Raw genomic sequence first — 18,663 nt, forward strand, 5'->3', positions numbered from 1 at the left:
TATCAGCGTGGAGCATTACATTGCTATGTATCAGGGTATGTATCAGAGTGGAGCAGTATATAGCTATGTATCAGATTATGTATCAGCGTGGAGCAGTATATAGCTGTATATCAGAGTGGAGCAGTACATAGCTATGTATCAGCGTGGAGCAGTATATAGCTATGTATCAGCGTCTAGCAGTATATAGCTATGTATCAGAGTGGAACAGTATATAGCTATGTATTAGAGCGGAGCAGTATATAGCTGTGTATCAGAGTGGAGCAGTATATAGCTATGTATCAGAGTATGTATCAGCGTGGAGCAGTATATAGCTGTGTATCAGAGTGGAGCAGTATATAGCTATGTATCAGAGCGGAGCAGTACATAGCTATGTATCAGCGTCTAGCAGTATATAGCTATGTATCAGAGTGGAGCAGTATATAGCTATGTATCAGAGTATGTATCAGAGTGGAAGTATATAGCTATGTATCAGAGTGGAACAGTATAGAGCTATGTATCAGCGTGGAGCAGTATATAGCTATGTATCAGAGTGGAGCAGTATATAGCTATGTATCAGAGTGGAGCAGTATATAGCTGCATATCAGATATATGTGTATCAATTGATTTGTTTAATGCTACACTCGCCAATATATGATGGCAGCCTGTTTAATCAAATCTGGACCAGACAATCCAATGATCAAGGCCGTCAGGGTAAGATGACATGCATCAACCAAGTCACAGAGCCTGACCACTCGATCCCTTAAGTTGTCTCTTAAGACAAGCACATGTTGGTGGGACAAATGCTAAACTGGAGTTAAGATGTGCAAAAAGTGCCTTTAGATAATCCACACCCACCTGCTTCTGTCTCTCTGCACACTTCTCCTCCGGCAGTGGCTTGAATGCGACTGTTCTGATTTGTTCAGTTAAGTCTGCGGAGATGAAGTCCTGGAATAGAGAAGATTCCCCAGTTTGAGTGTCATCTAAAGCGACTGAGTGAATGTTGTTTAAGACACTGTCAGCAACATTTCAGCCATGTCATGCCAGTGTGTAAATAACCTGTGCCAGACAAACCACGTGGCTGAAGCATTAGCAATGTCTCGTAACAATGACAAGGTCACTGGGGCTGACCACCCTGTCCAATCACTGTAACTCTGTTTGTTTGTTGTTTAACGCTGTACTCATCAATATTCCAGCTATGTGATGGCGGTCTGTAAATAACAGGCTGGGCCATGGGCATGACTGACCACCCGGTCCAATCACCGTAATTCTGTTTGCTTGTTTGTTGGATTGTTTCTTGTTTAATGACGTACTCAGCAATATTCCTGCTATATGAGCCAGACAATCCTGTAATTGACATTATGAGCATGGATCAACACCAGTGGGAAATGATGTCAAGCATCAACCAAGTCAGCCTGACACCTGATCCCATTAGTCAACTATTCTCTACCCATAATTTCAATGCAGTTGCTTCTTATGACAAGTGCCCATGAGGAATCTGGGTAAGTATCTGATGGATCGGGGGGGGGGGGTCAAGTTCCAACAAATCTTACAACAAACACAGGTTGCTCGATTCCTCACCATGTTCAATGGGTTTGGACGTGTGAAACAAAAAACATAATGATATGTGAAACAAAAAACATAATGATATTATGGTGGATGTTTTAAGCAGCACCACATCAAAGAGTCATCATCAATCTTCATCCATGTTTTCCTTTACCGTCCTTAGAACAAGGACTATTGTAGTCAGCTCCTGAGGAGCAGTGGAAACCACCGGGGCCAAACACAGTGCAAGACCAGTTTTGAAAGTTATGCTCTTTTGATTGTATGTTTGTTTGTTTGTCCAGTGATTGATATCATGAGCATCGATCCAATTGAAAAACAATGACATGTATCAACTAAATCAGCAAGCCTGACCACCCGATCCCCAAGCCTGACCATCCGATTTCTACTAGTTGACTCATACGACAAGCACAGTCGCCTTTTGTGGCAAGCATGGGTTGCTGAAGACCTATTCTACCCCAGATCTTCACAGGTCAGTTACGCTGGTCATAATGCTATGACCAACTTGTGGAATCGAGCAGTGGAAACGCTTGACTTGTCTGATTGTAAAGTTATAACATCATTATGGAAGATTGAAGACGTCAATCATTGTCATGTGAAAACAGTGAAAACAATTGACTCTGGTCTAGAATGAACTCAATTACATGTGCCGATCTCCAAGTAAACTCCATGTTTCTGACTTGGTTAAAAAGCCAGGATGGTTATGGTGTGGATGTGGGTAAGCTAGAAGCTCCTTAAGGTTAAGATTGCAAAAAATACTCACCGGAACTGAAGGAAGAATAATCTTCTCCTTTTCTCTGCACTTTTTGCTGGCATAACTAAAAATAATATACTTATTTAGTAATATTAAATAACAAGAAAACAGTGTTATCACTATCCCCCATCCACCCCATAAGGCACATTAGAATTTTGTTTGTTCATATAGCAGTGAATCTGCACTATAAAACAAGAGTCCTATTAAGCCTTAAAGAAAAGAATGGCACAAGCGTCGCTTTATGTCATCAGGAGAAATGATTAAATGTGAAATTAATACAAACAAAAGGCCTCTTCTCTGGAAAAAATAATTTATGGCACTCATTCTCGAACTCAGTCTTGATAAGTATCTCCTAGATTAGCTAACTTCAGTAGTTTCTGAAATAAAATGTCCCTATTGCAGACCCGATGCACTTGGTAAAAATCACATGGATCAAGGGACGTAACTGTGTATACACACAAAAAAGTGAAAAAACATGTAGCAAGGGAAGTAACTCTGGAAACAAAATAATTTACGGGACCGCTTTGGAACTCTGTTTTGATGAGTATGTCTTAGATAAGCATGCAAAGTTTCATTCATGTGATGTCAGTAGTTTCTGAGAAAATTTGTCCCTATTGCAGACACTATGTACTAAGTTGAAAAGCATGGAGCAAGATACATAACTCTGTTAAAAAATAATCTACAGCACCAATTTTTGAACTCAGTCTCTTAGATAAGCTTTCATTGACTTTCATTCACATAATTTCAGTAGTTTCTGAGAAAACTTGTCCCTATTTCACAATTCACAAAGTTGAATAGCACACAGCAAGGGCCATAACTCCGCAAAAAATGAATTGAAAAACAATTATCAGAGTGTAAAATTTCCATTCTCTAACTTAAACAGTTATTGAGAAGAATTATCCCCTTTCAGAAGTGGATAGATGGATGGAAAGACAGAAGGATGGGCGGAAGGAAGGACGGACAAACTCCATTCTTATATCCCCCTCCCCACTTCATGGCAGGGGATAATAATAATAACAATGTACATATTAATAATGCACCAAATCCACAACCTTGAGCGTGCTCAAAACACTAAATGGATCAGAGTGCACTTGATTTTTATTGCCAGCTCCCTGGACCCTGGTATATCTGTGACTGAAGACCTACCGGTAACATTTGACCATGCTGAACGAGAAGACGACAACGAAGAAGGCACAAGCAAAAGCAATGCCAGTAATCTCTCCTGCTGACAAATCTGAAACAAGGGGAATCAATACTAGAAAAGTGTTTATACTTCATGCAATAACAGAAGCCAACCCATCCCTACTTCTTCCGAATGCCACCAAACTGTGCCCCTAGAGTGAGTGAGTGAGTTGGGTTTAACGCCGCTTTTAACAGTATTCCAGTTATATCGCGGCGTGTCAGCTTAATGTGGGAGGAAAGCCCAAAGTGATGCAGGTCTCAGACGTTTACCACTTCGGTGAAACCCACGAGCACGGGAATGGTGTTGACAAACCTAGAAACATAATCGGAGCGAAACGGGATTCGAACCCACAATCATAGGTTTCTGGCGTGCCCAAGGGACGCAACTCTGCACAGCGAATCGTAGCGCCTTAGACAACTGGGCCACCCTTGCCCCCCTGTGCCCCTAGAGACCATAGTAACAATGTTATAGTACTTACAGTCTTATTTATCATCCCTTCTGATTTGAGAAATCATATGTCCAATGCAGTACAACTTGGAAACAGAAAGTCTTGAGCTAATAGCTACTGAGTCAGCAAGGGGGAATATGTATAGCAAATTTTATCAAGAAATATTCAATGGTTTTGCAGTTCTGCTCCAGAAACGAGTACTTTCCCTCCTTTTCAGTCTAAGTCAAACTTGTCATGAAAACAAAACAAAATTATTTTTTTGGTAAATCCCAAATTATAAAAAAGACTGATCAGTATAGCAATCTCATTAAAATCAGATCTTAGTTCTCGCTCCCGCCTAAACATCCCATTACAGGTCACGTCACACCGACCTTTTGCGAACTTTGACCAACCAGTGGAATGACTGACAAGAAGTCAACTTAAGCCAATCAGAAGGCAGCTTTCTCGTGCTTAACGGCACTAATTCCAAATTAGCGACTAGTAGAATTTTCCTATTCGGAATATTCTATAAGTAATACGTTACCACTGTTATACCGAGGCTGTTGTCTCCCACAACTGCTGCTATAGCGAAATCTACCACAGAGATCTCAATTACCTCATGCAGCACGTGCGTAGCCACCTAGCTGCCATGTGACACCCTTCACTCTTGTCTCTTGCGAGAGCAAGTGCTCGGGGGACAGACGGGCGGGCAGCAGCCCAGTGGTAACGTATTACTTATAGAATATTCCGAATAGGAAAATTCTACAAATTACATTAAGTAATACGTTACCACTGTTATACCGAGGCTGACTCCCACAGTAGGCGGTGGGGAGCACCTACAACCCGAATCCTGACTGCTAGCGTTTCTTCCGACCAGCGGAAGTAAACACCAAGGCGGAAGCACTCGATGCGCATGCACCTAGCTAGGTGTTACCCTATAGGAATACCAAAGCACTGTCAAGCGCATACCTTAAGGCTCAATCGTCATTGCCAAAACGATTGGTGACATCAAACGGCCCCACTGGATAGGTATTTCATCGCCGCAGCGGATGAGAAAACTGTATCCGCGTGAGCTTAATCTTAGATCAGGTTAAACAGTCGAAAAGAGGGAAATTAATTTCATTCAGACGGTATATCCCAGAGCAAGCCTACTTAAGTATGCATTAGGCGCGTGACCTAATTCCAGTATTTGTAAGCATGCATCACAAGGTTGGGATACACGACAGACAATTAAATACATAATTGTCAAAATACAAATAAGGACAAAGCACACAAAAAGCCGCCCTCACCTGTGGTGTGAGTGCGCTGGTTTGCGGGACCCCAACTCCTGTACCCACGGCAGTGGGAACATTGGAGTCGACCCAGATTGACCGTCGTGCAAGGTCTGACGCCTGAGGAGTTCGGAATTGCGCTGGGCACACCCCTTAGGTGCCCGCTTGCGCCGCTATCCGCGGGCCAAGACGGTGCACACTCTCCACGACGGCATCAGCGACCTGTTTGAGGTAATGATTGGCAAAAACCGAGTCAGAACGCCAGTAACAACCTCGTAATATTCTGCGAACAGAGATATTTGAGTGTAGGGCAAATGTTGCCGCTAGCGCCCTGATCTCGTGCGGGTTTGACCCCGCTACCAGTAACCCCCGAGACCGGTACGCCAGATTGATGACAGAACGAAGCCACAACGCAATCGAGTTGCGAGTTATGTCAACCGTGCGATTAGGGTTACACGATATGAACAGACGGTCACGCCCTTGTCTACGTTCATTCGCAGCCTTAAGATAATACTTAAGGGCCCTAACCGGACACAGCGCTCTGTCCTCAGTATCAGCAGGATGTAAGATTTCTTTGAGGGATCTTACAGTGAATTCTCTCTCCGTTTGCCCGACTCTCTGATTCTTGGCGACGAAGCCCATGAGCAGGCCCAGGCGGACTGCTCCTTTGTCACCCCTATCGAATCGTACCTTGGCGACATCGAGTGCATGAATTTCGGATACACGTGCCGCCGTGGCAAAGGAGAGGAGAAATGCTGTTTTCCAAGTCACATGCCGGAACGAAGCACTATGCAAGGGTTCATACGGAGCTTCCGTAAGTGATTGCAACACTAGGGAAAGATCCCAGGCCGGTGCCGAAGGCGGCCCTTTTTAAGATCGTGCTGTTTGAAACCCTTGATAATACCCCGTATCACCGGCTCTTTGGAGAGACTGGTACACATAGCAACGTCCCGTACCATAGCAACGGACGAGACATAGTTGGCAATGGAACCCCCGGAGAGTTTCCGGGTCTCTCGCAAGTGAGACATGAAACGAGCAATATCCTGCACAGATACCTTATCTGGCGAATGAATGTGATGTTTACAACACCACTTCGTGAAAATAACCCAACGTGCATTATACACCTTCTGGGTAGAATCACGATGCATACTAACGTATGCCCGAGACGCCCGAGAAAAACCTTTACTCCTCAGACGCTCCGTGACAACATCCACGCGTGCAGATTGAACTGCCCTGCATTGGATGAAGCTGACGGGTGTGAGGGTGGATCAAGAGATCCGGTCTCACAGGCAGTGGAAGTGGCGACTGCGTGACCTGGGTCAGCAAGTCGGGGTACCACGATCTGTTCGGCCACATGGGAGTGATCAGTAACATTCGACAGCGAACTCCTCGGAGCCGGCTTAGAATGTGTGGTATCAACGCTGTCGGCGGGTAAGCATAAGCGTCCAAGCCCGTCCAGTCTAACGCGAGAGCATCGTGATCGATGGCCCTCGGGTCCGGGACTGGTGATACAAACAACGGGAGTTGATTGTTGAACCGCGTTGCGAACAGGTCGACCATCGGACGACCCAAACGTTCGCACAGCCACTGAAACACTACTGGGTTCAGCATCCACTCTGTGGGGCTCGGATCCTGAGGCCTCAATAGAGCATCGACCAGTACTTCCGCACACCTGGGATGTGACGGGCGCGTATCTGGCACGGGACACTGTCCACCAGAGCGTAAAACTCGAACGTGAGATCGAGTAGCGAGTGACTGTGGGTTCCCCCCAGTTTGTTCACATAGGACACTACCGTCGTGTTGTTGGTCCCCAGCATGAGTCGGGCGTCAACGAGACAATGCTTCCAGTGATTGACTGCGTTGATCACTGCCTTGAACTCGAGACAATTGATGTGAAGACCTAGTTCGTCTACGCATCACAGCCCCGAGCTCACCTCCCCCTCTAGATGGCGCCCCAGCCCACTAGAGAGGCGTCTGTATACAGGTTCAACGTGGCCCGGTAGGGCCGCATAGAGACTCCTGATAAGACATTGTAAGGGACCGTCCACCACTCCAGATGCGGTCGGAGCCGATCCGGGAGGGCGACGGTCGCACTGTTCACCTCCGTTGCTAACAACTGGATTAAAAACCGTTGCAGCGGGCGGAGTTGGAGACGACCCCGTTCGGTGCAGTCCTGGGCTGATACAAGTAGCCCTAACAGCTGTTCCCAAAAGTGAACAGTCTGTTGCACCGCTAAGACTTTGGCAATCATCGCCTGAATCTTGTGCCACCGGTCTGGGGGGACAAAGAGGCGATGGGACACCGTGTTGAACCGACCTCCGATGAACAGCAAGTTCTGAGAAGGGGTTAACTCGCTCTTGGGGAGATTGATAATCCACCCCAATTGCTCCAAGAGCCGACGTGCGAAAACGAGATGGCGTGACAGGGTGTCCGTCATTCGATTTGCTACTAGCGAGTCGTCCAGTTACGCGAAGTACCGGACACCCCTCCTGTGGAGGAACCCCACTATGGGGGTGGTTAACCGGGTGAACAGCCAGGGAGCGGACGTGTGAATCATTCTGAGTTCGGCACTGTCCTACTTGGGAACGAGAAATATCCTGGAGTAAATCCCCGGTGTTATTTCTGGTAGAGCTAACTCCCGTACTGCCCCTTCTCCACCAACCTGCCGATGGCATCGGCGAGGATGGGAAGATCTGTTTCCGAATCGAAACCTGCCAACGGGGGAACGGTGAGCGGCGGATTCGCTTTGAGATCAAGCCGATAGCCGTACCGAATCGTGTTGACCACCCACGGGTCGTCGAACACTTGTTCCCAATTCTCCCAGTAAGTCTGGAGTCTGGCACCCACTGGGGAAGGAGAGGGGGCCCTGACAGGCTGCGGCAGGCGCAACTGTCCAGGGCCAAGTGACTCGGGTTCGCCTAAGGGCCAACCGAAGTTGGCGCTGTCGGCATACGAACCCCTCCAAGGAGAGTCACCTGGAGGGGCCCTTGCTGTCCGTCGACGACTTGGGCTTCCCCCAGTTCCCCGTCTTCCCGCGAAAGGGCAGCTGATTGCCCATACCGGAGCCCTCAAGAGGAAGAAGAACCCGACCCCTTAGACCTACCGGCCGCAGCAGCCTGGGGCGCGCTCCGGTTAGGAGCGGCACTCAGGCGCCTATGCAGGGACCCAACAAGAGCAAGTGTGTGCCGAGAGTCCTCGGCAACGTACTCCAGGGAAACATTTAAACTGAGCAGGCAGTTGTAAATGCGCTGGTCACGGTCCGTGGGAGAACCTTCGACCAGACGGGCCGCTGCAGCCAAGTTAGTGTCTCCGTGAGACATGGAGTGCCGAGCAAGGGCGTCCAGCTGGTGCAAGGTAGCTTGCGTTACCGTAGCAGCCGGTGGGGCACGGACACCCAACCGCTCAACATGGGCCTCCGCGGTAGGACCAGCCTCGGGAAAGGCAAGGTCATGTACAGGGAATAAACCCTTTCTCCACGACGTCGGAGGCAACGGGAGACCCCGACCGGAGGCCGCCGCGAAGGCGTTCTCCAAGGAAGGCTTGATACCGCGCAGCAAGGTTGATGCGGGGAAAGCCGTGTCGGAAGACTCATCGTATACCTCGGAGGAACCCACAGTCGTGGATTCCCCGCGGTACCGGCCGGGGCATGTCCTCAAAGAGGTCATAAACCATGGCCACGCGGTCCTTAACCGATAGCGGGAGCAACGGTTCGGGGGAAGGACCGGTGAGCACGGGAGCCGCCGCCGTACCGGTGGACCCTGCGTCTGACCCCGCGGCCACCGAAGTGGCCGGGGACGGAACAGCCAGCGGCCTATCCTGAGATAAGGCCCCCAGCTTGGAGTCCACAAGTTATGCAAGTAATGCAGCGACGGAAACCCCGGACAGCCCACGGGCCGCCAAGGGATCTGCCGCAGCCGTGGTGGTGGTACCCGCAAGGGGACCCCGACCGGACGAGCCGGCCACCACAGGGGTGGAAACGGACTGCACATACAGCCGGTAGCGCTCGCTTGCGGCACACCCCGCAGCTCCTGGTTGCGGGGGTAGAGGGGAAGGAGGACGGCGAAACATCCATGTCAGACATTTTGTTTGTACTATGAACAAAGAGCAAAACATGGTTACAACACACGCACCACAAATAGTCACAAACGAGTATTTTCACAAGAAAATAAACGAGCAATGGGAATATAGAACACACACATATAACATATAGAGGAATAAGTGATGTAAAAACCCCAAGATATACTAGAACAGGGGAACGTAAGACGCAACGTGCATACAAGACACCCCGCAAGTATATAGAAAAAAAAGGGCGGGAAAAATATTTCCTTTTGGCAGGAAAAATATTTCCAAGCGTAGTTACAGCAAACGCCCCGTAAAAGCACAGTTTATTCGAGAGAATAAACAGTAATAAATATCACCGAATGGTCGGAGAAACAGGAACGCTTGAGCAGTTTATTGTACGTCTTGCTAGAGCAAGCGAAGAGACAAGAGTGAAGGGTGTCACATGGCAGCTAGGTGGCTACGCACGTGCTGCATGAGGTAATTGAGATCTCTGTGGTAGATTTCGCTATAGCAGCAGTTGTGGGAGACAACAGCCTCGGTATAACAGTGGTAACGCATTACTTAATGTAATTACGCTTTGAAACATATTTTGACAAATTCTCATTTACAAATTGGAAACCTGAACAAAAGAACATTCTGGAATGGCTAAAAGTTGGTCTAGATTGTATGGATTCAGTCGTTAAACCCGCAACTATTGTTCGGAATACCCCGTGTGTTCGAGGTTGCATGATTAGAAATCACATTCCGACTGTCAATTTCATGATCTAGTAAGTGGCGCTCTGTTTGGTTGGATGAAAGGTCGTTCTTACGTGGCCCCTAATGAGATGTCCTCAGATCTTTGTTAAGCGGTAGCGGTATAACTGTTTCAAAACAGGGGGATAAAAATTATAACCACTTCCGGTTTGATAACAGCACTTCCTGTTTGGGGAATATGCGCCCAACCACGAAACAGAAAGCCCTATGCTATTACCTATTTCACTAACAAGTTAAAAGCACCTACAGTTTAATGACACAGCTTCCAGTTTGGGAAAGACATATATCTTATGAAAGACAACTTCAAAAAAGAAAATGTGCCATGTCTCTTTAAACATTAACAAGAAAATTGTCTACACTTCCGGCTCAAAAACATCACTTCCAGTCTGGGAAAACACACGTCTAAAGCAAAACAACTTGAAGAAAACGTTCTATTTTCTGCCTGAATGATAAAGTTACAATAACTCCAGGGTTTGCACATCGCAGCCGTTTTATTAAAGCACACGCCAAAAGCAGTCAAACTTTGGAACAGAAAGACCTGTACTTATTAATAGCTACCGTAACAACAAAGGTATCGCTATTTCCGATTGATGACATCACTTCCTGTTTGGGAAAACACACGAGACTTGGAATCACAAAGTCCTGTCTTTAACATTAATAGAAAATAATATGAAGTTTGGGTTTAGGGACATCACTTTCGGTTTGGGAAACACCTAATGGAAGACAAACTTTATCACTTCCAGTGGATTGATATCACTTCCAGTTGGAGAAAATACAAGTTATATGCAGTGTGACTGCAAAATGAAAGTCTCATGCCTTGAGCTACATAGACAGCAAAGTAATAAACACCTCTGGTTTAATTATCTTAAAAATCACTTCCAGCCAACCGCATTTTTGATTATTTCTCGTTGAAATCATGGCTGCCACAGCACTGCAGCTCACCTGGGTATGTACTCGTCAGTTTAAAATGTCAACAAGGACAGAGAGTCGTCTAAATGTTAGCAATGATATTCAACCATTTTCTGCATAAGAACTGAGGGCCAAAAACTGTTTTCAGAGCAGAAGAAGTTTACAATGCAAAACCACATTATCAGTGGGTTTGGAAGGGAGCTAACTCTGCTTGGACCCAAATTCAAAACTGAACAAACGTAAAAACAAGAGTAAACCTGCAGCATGACTCATCATTTATCGCAAATATGAAAAAAGCAAATATACGAGCACCAGGTTGCAATTTAGAGTGATCTACCCTTCCCAAATTGTATCGCCAATAATGTCACTATTTACAGAGCCAAATATGCATTTTGTGAGAATTTAGAACATGCTGAAAAACAATCCACGTTGAGCCCGAGTACTAACTACACATATACCAAATTTCATTACATTTTGAAATAGAATAGTTTAGTAATGGCCATGTTTCATATTTCAGTATGGTCAAAGTGCCAAGGTCAAAGTGCAAAGATCATATGAAGGTCAAGATCTAAACATCTCAAACAACAGATCATATATCTTGAGCTGATGCTCCCTGTCACATGTTTAGTACTTACAGGAGTAAAGGGGCACTGCATACACACAGACACTGAACTGATGCACTCTGTCACATGTCTGGTACCTACAGGAGTAAAGGGGCACTGCATACACACAGACACTAAACTGATGCACTCTGTCACATGTCTGGAGAAGGGTGCTGCATACACGCAGATACAGAACTGATCCACTCTGTCACGTGTCTGGTACTTACAGGAGTAAAGGGGCACTGATACACTCTGTCACATGTCTGGTACTTACAGGAGTAAAGGGGCACTGCATACACACAGACACTGAACTGATGCACTCTGTCACCTGTCTGGAGAAGGGCACTGCATACACACAGACACTGAACTGATGCACTCTGTCACATGTCTGGAGAAGGGCACTGCATACACACAGACACTGAACTGATGCACTCTGTCACATGTCTGGTACCTACAGGAGTAAAGGGGCACTGCATACACACAGACACTGAACTGATGCACTCTGTCACATGTCTGGAGAAGGGCACTGCATACACACAGATACAGAACTGATGCACTCTGTCACGTGTCTGGTACTTACTGGAGTAAAGGGGCACTGCATACACTGGGTTACTATAGGGCCCAGCCCCAGCCTGTGCAAGAGGTTTCAGTCTCACGCTGTAGTTGGTTCCCTCCTTCAGGTTGGCAATGACCAACTTCTCTTGATCACTGGGGACTGTACTATTCCCTGTGAACAAGAAGTATAATTTTCAAAACAAATCACATGAGCAGCATAACACTTTACAAAATTTTAATCATCATATTTTCATCCACTTCCGACACAAGAGATATCGCCAGTGCGTGACCAAATATCTCCTTGGAGATATTGTTCATCTTATCACCCACTGCTTAACATAAGCATAAGCTTGAGGATTAAATGTTCAAATTTAACACAAGTGATTTCCTTTTGACAATCCTTTCCTCAAAACATATTCAGTATTCCACATAGTGAGTGAGTGAGTGAGTTGGGTTTAACGCCGCTATTAACAATATTCCAGTTATATCGCGGCGTGTCAGCTTAATGTGGGAGGAAAGCCCCAAGTGATGCAGGTCAAAGACATTTACCACTTCGGTGAAACCCACGAGCACAGGTATGGTGCTGACAAACCTAGAAACATAATCGGGGCGAACCAGGATTCGAACCCACAATCATAGATTTCTGGCGTGCCCAAGGGACGCAACTCTGCACAGCGAATCGCGGTGCCTTAGACGACTGGGCCACCAATGACCCCGTATTCCACATAGGACAAGCCAAATGACTTGTCTTTGAAGACCTAAAACTGTATTCCAGTACAGCAGTATACCTGACACCTTCTGCCGTTTTGATAAGGGATGTGCACAAGCTCATTCCTTAGCAGCAGTTTCTAAATTTTTGGTTGCCATTTTTTGTCGCATCTCTAAAATAACAGCAGATTAAGGGACACACACAGCGGCTTTCATAAGTAGATGTAATATTCAATTATCAAAGTTAAGACAAAATACTACGTATTTGTTGAAATGTGAGGTGATGAGGTTGCGCACCGATTATGGAACGTCTATTTTCAAATACTATTTTTATATTGACGTTCAATTTTTTAAGTTTATGGATTGCTTTGATTTTCAACTTCAGGGTTTTATCACAACCCTACAAATCTAAGTGGAGTCATTTTTCTGTTTATTTTAAAATTTATCGCCCTATTTATCAAATAGTGATGCTGTTGATTGCAGTGTTATTAGTAGAGTCAAACAAACATTGCAGACATTAGCCAGAAAGTAGCAAGAACTAAGACCTGATTATAATGAGATTGCATTAAGTCATGAGGTGAATAAAACACAAAACCAAGGGGACCAACATATAGTTTTCTGATAAAAAGGGGGGTGGGGGGCAGGTCCCTCCGAATCAGTCACTGTCATGGCAACCAGATAGCCCCAACTCACACAATTCATTGATGTTTGTTTGTTGCTTAAAGCTGATTCAGCAATACTTCAGCTAAATGACGGACGGTTAATAATCCAATCTGGATCAAACAAACCTTGCCTGATCCATTGAGTCACCCATTACAACAATCTCCTTATATTGTTCATCTTATCACCCACTGGTCGATACTAATATAAACATAAGCTTGAGGATTAAATGTTAATACAAGCATAGGTTGCTTGGGATGCTTTCTAACCTGGAATCCCAGAGGACTATTAAATACAGCAAGCTGTGTAGTTATTGCAGCAGTACTCAATGACGTAGTGTAGTTATTGTAGCAGTACTCAATGATGTAGTGGGTGAAGACAATCGTTAGACTTACTGCATGCTGTGTAGTTATTGTAGCAGTACTCAATGATGTAGTGTAGTTATTGTAGCAGTACTCAATGACGTAGTGTAGTTATTGTAGCAGTACTCAATGACATAGTGGGTGAAGACAATCGTTAGACTTACTGCATTCTGTGTAGTTATTGTAGCAGTACTCAATGATGTAGTGTAGTTATTGTAGCAGTACTCAATGATGTAGTGGGTGAAGACAATCATTAGACTTACTGCATGCTGTGTAGTTATTGTAGCAGTCCTCAATGACGTAGTGGGTGAAGACAATCGTTAGACTTACTGCATGCTGTGTAGTTATTGTAGCAGTACACAATGACGTAGTGTAGTTATTGTAGCAGTACTCAATGACATAGTGGGTGAAGACAATCGTTAGACTTACTGCATTCTGTAGTGATTGTAGCAGTACACAATGACGTAGTGTAGTTATTGTAGCAGTACTCAATGACATAGTGGGTGAAGACAATCATTAGACTTACTGCATGCTGTGTAGTTATTGTAGCAGTACTCAATGACATAGTGGGTGAAGACAATCGTTAGACTTACTGCATTCTGTAGTTATTGTAGCAGTACACAATGACGTAGTGTAGTTATTGTAGCAGTACTCAATGACATAGTGGGTGAAGACAATCATTAGACTTACTGCATGCTGTGTAGTTATCGTAGCAGTACACAATGACGTAGTGTAGTTATTGTTGCAGTACTCAATGACATAGTGGGTGAAGACAATCGTTAGACTTACTGCATTCTGTAGTTATTGTAGCAGTACACAATGACGTAGTGTAGTTATTGTAGCAGTACTCAATGACATAGTGGGTGAAGACAATCGTTAGACTTACTGCATTCTGTAGTGATTGTAGCAGTACTCAATGACGTAGTGTAGTTATTGTAGCAGTACTCAATGACATATTGGGTGAAGACAATCGTTAGACTTACTGCAAGCTGTGTAGTTATTGTAGCAGTACTCAATGACGTAGTAGGTGAAGACAATCGTTAGACTTACTGCATGCTGTGTAGTGATTGTAGCAGTACTCAATGATGTAGTGTAGTTTTTGTAGCAGTACTCAATGACGTAGTGTAGTTATTGTAGCAGTACTCAATGATGTAGTGGGTGAAGACAATCGTTAGACTTACTGCATGCTGTGTAGTTATTGTAGCAGTACTCAATGACATAGTGGGTGAAGACAATCGTTAGACTTACTGCAAGCTGTGTAGTATTGTAGCAGTACTCAATGACGTAGTGGGTGAAGACAATCGTTAGACTTACTGCAAGCTGAGTAGTTATTGTAGCAGTACTCAATGACGTAGTGGGTGAAGACAATCGTTAGACTTACTGCATGCTGTGTAGTTATTGTAGCAGTTATCAATGACGTAGTGTAGTTATTGTAGCAGTACTCAATGACGTAGTGGGTGAAAACAATCGTTAGACTTAATGCATGCTGTGTAGTTATTGTAGCAGTACTCAATGATGTAGTGGGTGAAGACAATCGTTAGACTTACTGCATGCTGTGTAGTATTGTAGCAGTACTCAATGACATAGTGGGTGAAGACAATCGTTAGACTTAATGCATGCTGTGTAGTTATTGTAGCAGTACTCAATGATGTAGTGGGTGAAGACAATCGTTAGACTTACTGCATGCTGTGTAGTTATTGTAGCAGTACTCAATGACGTAGTGTAGTTATTGTAGCAGTACTCAATGATGTAGTGGGTGAAGACAATCGTTAGACTTACTGCATGCTGTGTAGTTATTGTAGCAGTACTCAATGACGTAGTGTAGTTATTGTAGCAGTACTCAATGATGTAGTGGGTGAAGACAATCGTTAGACTTACTGCATGCTGTGTAGTTATTGTAGCAGTACTCAATGACGTAGTGTAGTTATTGTAGCAGTACTCAATGACGTAGTGGGTGAAGACAATCGTTAGACTTACTGCATGCTGTGTAGTTATTGTAGCATTACTCAATGACGTAGTGTAGTTATTGTAGCAGTACTCAATGACATAGTGGGTGAAGACAATCATTAGACTTACTGCATGCTGTGTAGTTATTGTAGCAGTACTCAATGATGTAGTGTAGTTATTGTAGCAGTACTCAATGACATAGTGGGTGAAGACAATCGTTAGACTTACTGCATTCTGTGTAGTTATTGTAGCAGTACTCAATGATGTAGTGTAGTAATTGCAGCAGTACACAATGACGTAGTGTAGTTATTGTAGCAGTACTCAATGACGTAGTGTAGTTATTGTAGCAGTACTCAATGACGTAGTGGGTGAAGACAATCATTAGACTTACTGCATGCTGTGTAGTTATTGTAGCAGTCCTCAATGACGTAGTGGGTGAAGACAATCGTTAGACTTACTGCATGCTGTGTAGTTATTGTAGCAGTACACAATGACGTAGTGTAGTTATTGTAGCAGTACTCAATGACATAGTGGGTGAAGACAATCGTTAGACTTACTGCATTCTGTAGTGATTGTAGCAGTACACAATGACGTAGTGTAGTTATTGTAGCAGTACTCAATGACATAGTGGGTGAAGACAATCATTAGACTTACTGCATGCTGTGTAGTTATTGTAGCAGTACTCAATGACGTAGTGGGTGAAGACAATCGTTAGACTTACTGCATGCTGTGTAGTTATTGTAGCAGTACTCAATGACGTAGTGGGTGAAGACAATCGTTAGACTTACTGCATGCTGTGTAGTTATTGTAGCAGTACACAATGACTATTGTAGTTATTATAGCTGTACTCAATGACATAGTGGGTGAAGACAATCGTTAGACTTACTGCATGCTGTGTAGTTATTGTAGCAGTACTCAATGACGTAGTGGGTGAAGACAATCATTAGACTTATTGCATGCTGTGTAGTTATTGTAGCAGTACACAATGACGTAGTGTAGTTATTGTAGCAGTACTCAATGATGTAGTGGGTGAAGACAATCGTTAGATTTACTGCATGCTGTGTAGTTATTGTAGCAGTACTCAATGACGTAGTGGGTGAAGACAATCGTTAGACTTACTGCAAGCTGTATAGTTATTGTAGCAGTACTCAATGATGTAGTGGGTGATGAGGGTCTGTTCAGGACACTCATCTGATGCCCATGTCACAGTCAGCCCCAGGTCAGGTTGGGGGTTGACAGCCTGGATACTCGGCTTCTTCTCAGGGACTAAACAGTGAATATGTCATGAGAAATACAACCACTTTACCTGCATCTAATAGGACTAATTAATGTAAGCTTGTAGCAATCACAGGGTTCATTCATAGTGCCGCATTGCGGCTTTCACAAGTCTGTCTTAGGAAATACACAAGAAAGTCTGTCTGAGGAAATACACAAGAAATACCTATATGGGAGGGTTCATGGCTTCAAATACATATTAATCTCACATGTTAAGCAGATTTAGCGGGGCCTTGAAATTGGAAGCACGTATTAGAATATAATTTTCGTAAAAAATACAGAATTGAAATATCGTAAATTTCCTGGCCCACATACTTTTGGCTTCCTCATAGACACAGTAACTCCACATCAGCTGGCTGCTCACACCCTCATCAGTTGTCATTGAAACAGCAAACATGTTACCATCTTCTTGGAACCTTGCATAGGGCACAGCAACAGATCTCTGGGTGCCATCCACAATCAACCAGTCCAGGTCTCCCTGACAACACACACACAACCAATTGTCCACAGCAGTTATGTATTAGGCATACATGGCATACAGGCAAAATATAGACCAATTATCGACAGCAAGGGGCATACAGGCATACATATAGGCCAGCATACAGGCATACACACAGACCAAATGTCCACAGCAAAGGGCATACAGGCATACACAGACCAATTGTCTGCAGCAGCTACCAATGTATACATATTGTGAGGTCTGCTGATTTAATTTCTTGTGGTGTTCATAAATGCTCGGTAGGTAGGTAGGTGAAAGAAGACATTTCTCATTTCCTTCAATACAGGATTTACAACAGTTATAGCACTTCTCTCGCTTTGTGAACAAGGCTCTGGTCCTGAAGGTCTAGAGTATGAACCTTCTACATAATTACCGAACACAAATCTTTGCTTCCCTGGCACCAGAGTACAGTCCAGTGTCGAGGCTGGACATCTGACTTCCACTCCACCCGCACTGACGTGGAGTTATACGGCACACGGACACTGGTGGGCGGCTCCACTGCAAGGCAGGGACAAACAACATTCATAGTCACCGTCATAGCAGCCTGGACACTTTGAACAACATACAGGGAGCTTATGAAAACCATCCAAAATAAGTTAAATTTGTTTCTGAGATGTACACAAGAAAATATGGACTGTCATGTACATTTTCTGTCAGGTTGGTCAGGGGGTGCACATTTGATCATGTTCCTTCCAAAGTCACCTTCTAATTAAACTAAACGACACCCTCAGTTTCTTCCCCCGACACCCTGCTATAGCTCCTCCCCCGATACTGATATATTGCTATAGCTCCACCCCTGATTCTGATACCCTACTATAGCTCCATTCAAGAAACTGATACATTGCTATAGCTCCACCCCTGATTCTGATACCCTGCTACAGCTCCTCCCCCGATACTGATATATTGCTATAGCTCCACCCCTGATTCTGATACCCTGCTATAGCTCCATTCAAGAAACCGATACATTGCTATAGCTTCACCCCTGATTCTGATACTCTGCTATAGCTCCATTCAAGAAACTGATACATTGCTATAGCTCCTCCCCCGATACTGATATACTGCTGAAGCTCCGCCCATGATTCTGACACCCTGCTATAGCTCCAACCAAGAAACTGATATATTGCTATAGCTCCACCCCTGATTCTGACACACTGCTA

At 44.6% G+C, this 18,663-nt stretch overlaps 1 protein-coding gene across 6 annotated transcripts in view; it reads right to left on the bottom strand.

Moving 5' to 3' along the window:
* Positions 1-18,663, bottom strand: part of LOC124126338 — a 96,615-nt gene that overhangs the window by 4,819 nt on the left and 73,133 nt on the right. For all 6 annotated transcript variants that reach the window (XM_046489748.2, XM_048399937.1, XM_046489746.2 and 3 more), the window contains 7 exons: positions 17,880-18,004; positions 17,323-17,485; positions 16,852-16,998; positions 12,081-12,227; positions 3,440-3,527; positions 2,303-2,357; positions 835-924 (listed from right to left, as the gene is read on the bottom strand). In XM_046489748.2, coding sequence (XP_046345704.2) covers positions 835-924; positions 2,303-2,357; positions 3,440-3,527; positions 12,081-12,227; positions 16,852-16,998; positions 17,323-17,485; positions 17,880-18,004 — 815 coding nt within the window. The remainder of the gene's footprint in view (positions 1-834; positions 925-2,302; positions 2,358-3,439; positions 3,528-12,080; positions 12,228-16,851; positions 16,999-17,322; positions 17,486-17,879; positions 18,005-18,663) is intronic.

Source organism: Haliotis rufescens, unplaced genomic scaffold, assembly GCF_023055435.1.
Source record: "Haliotis rufescens isolate VD_foot unplaced genomic scaffold, xgHalRufe1.0.p SCAF_2, whole genome shotgun sequence".
In the NCBI taxonomy this organism is placed as follows: Eukaryota; Metazoa; Mollusca; class Gastropoda; order Lepetellida; family Haliotidae; genus Haliotis; species Haliotis rufescens.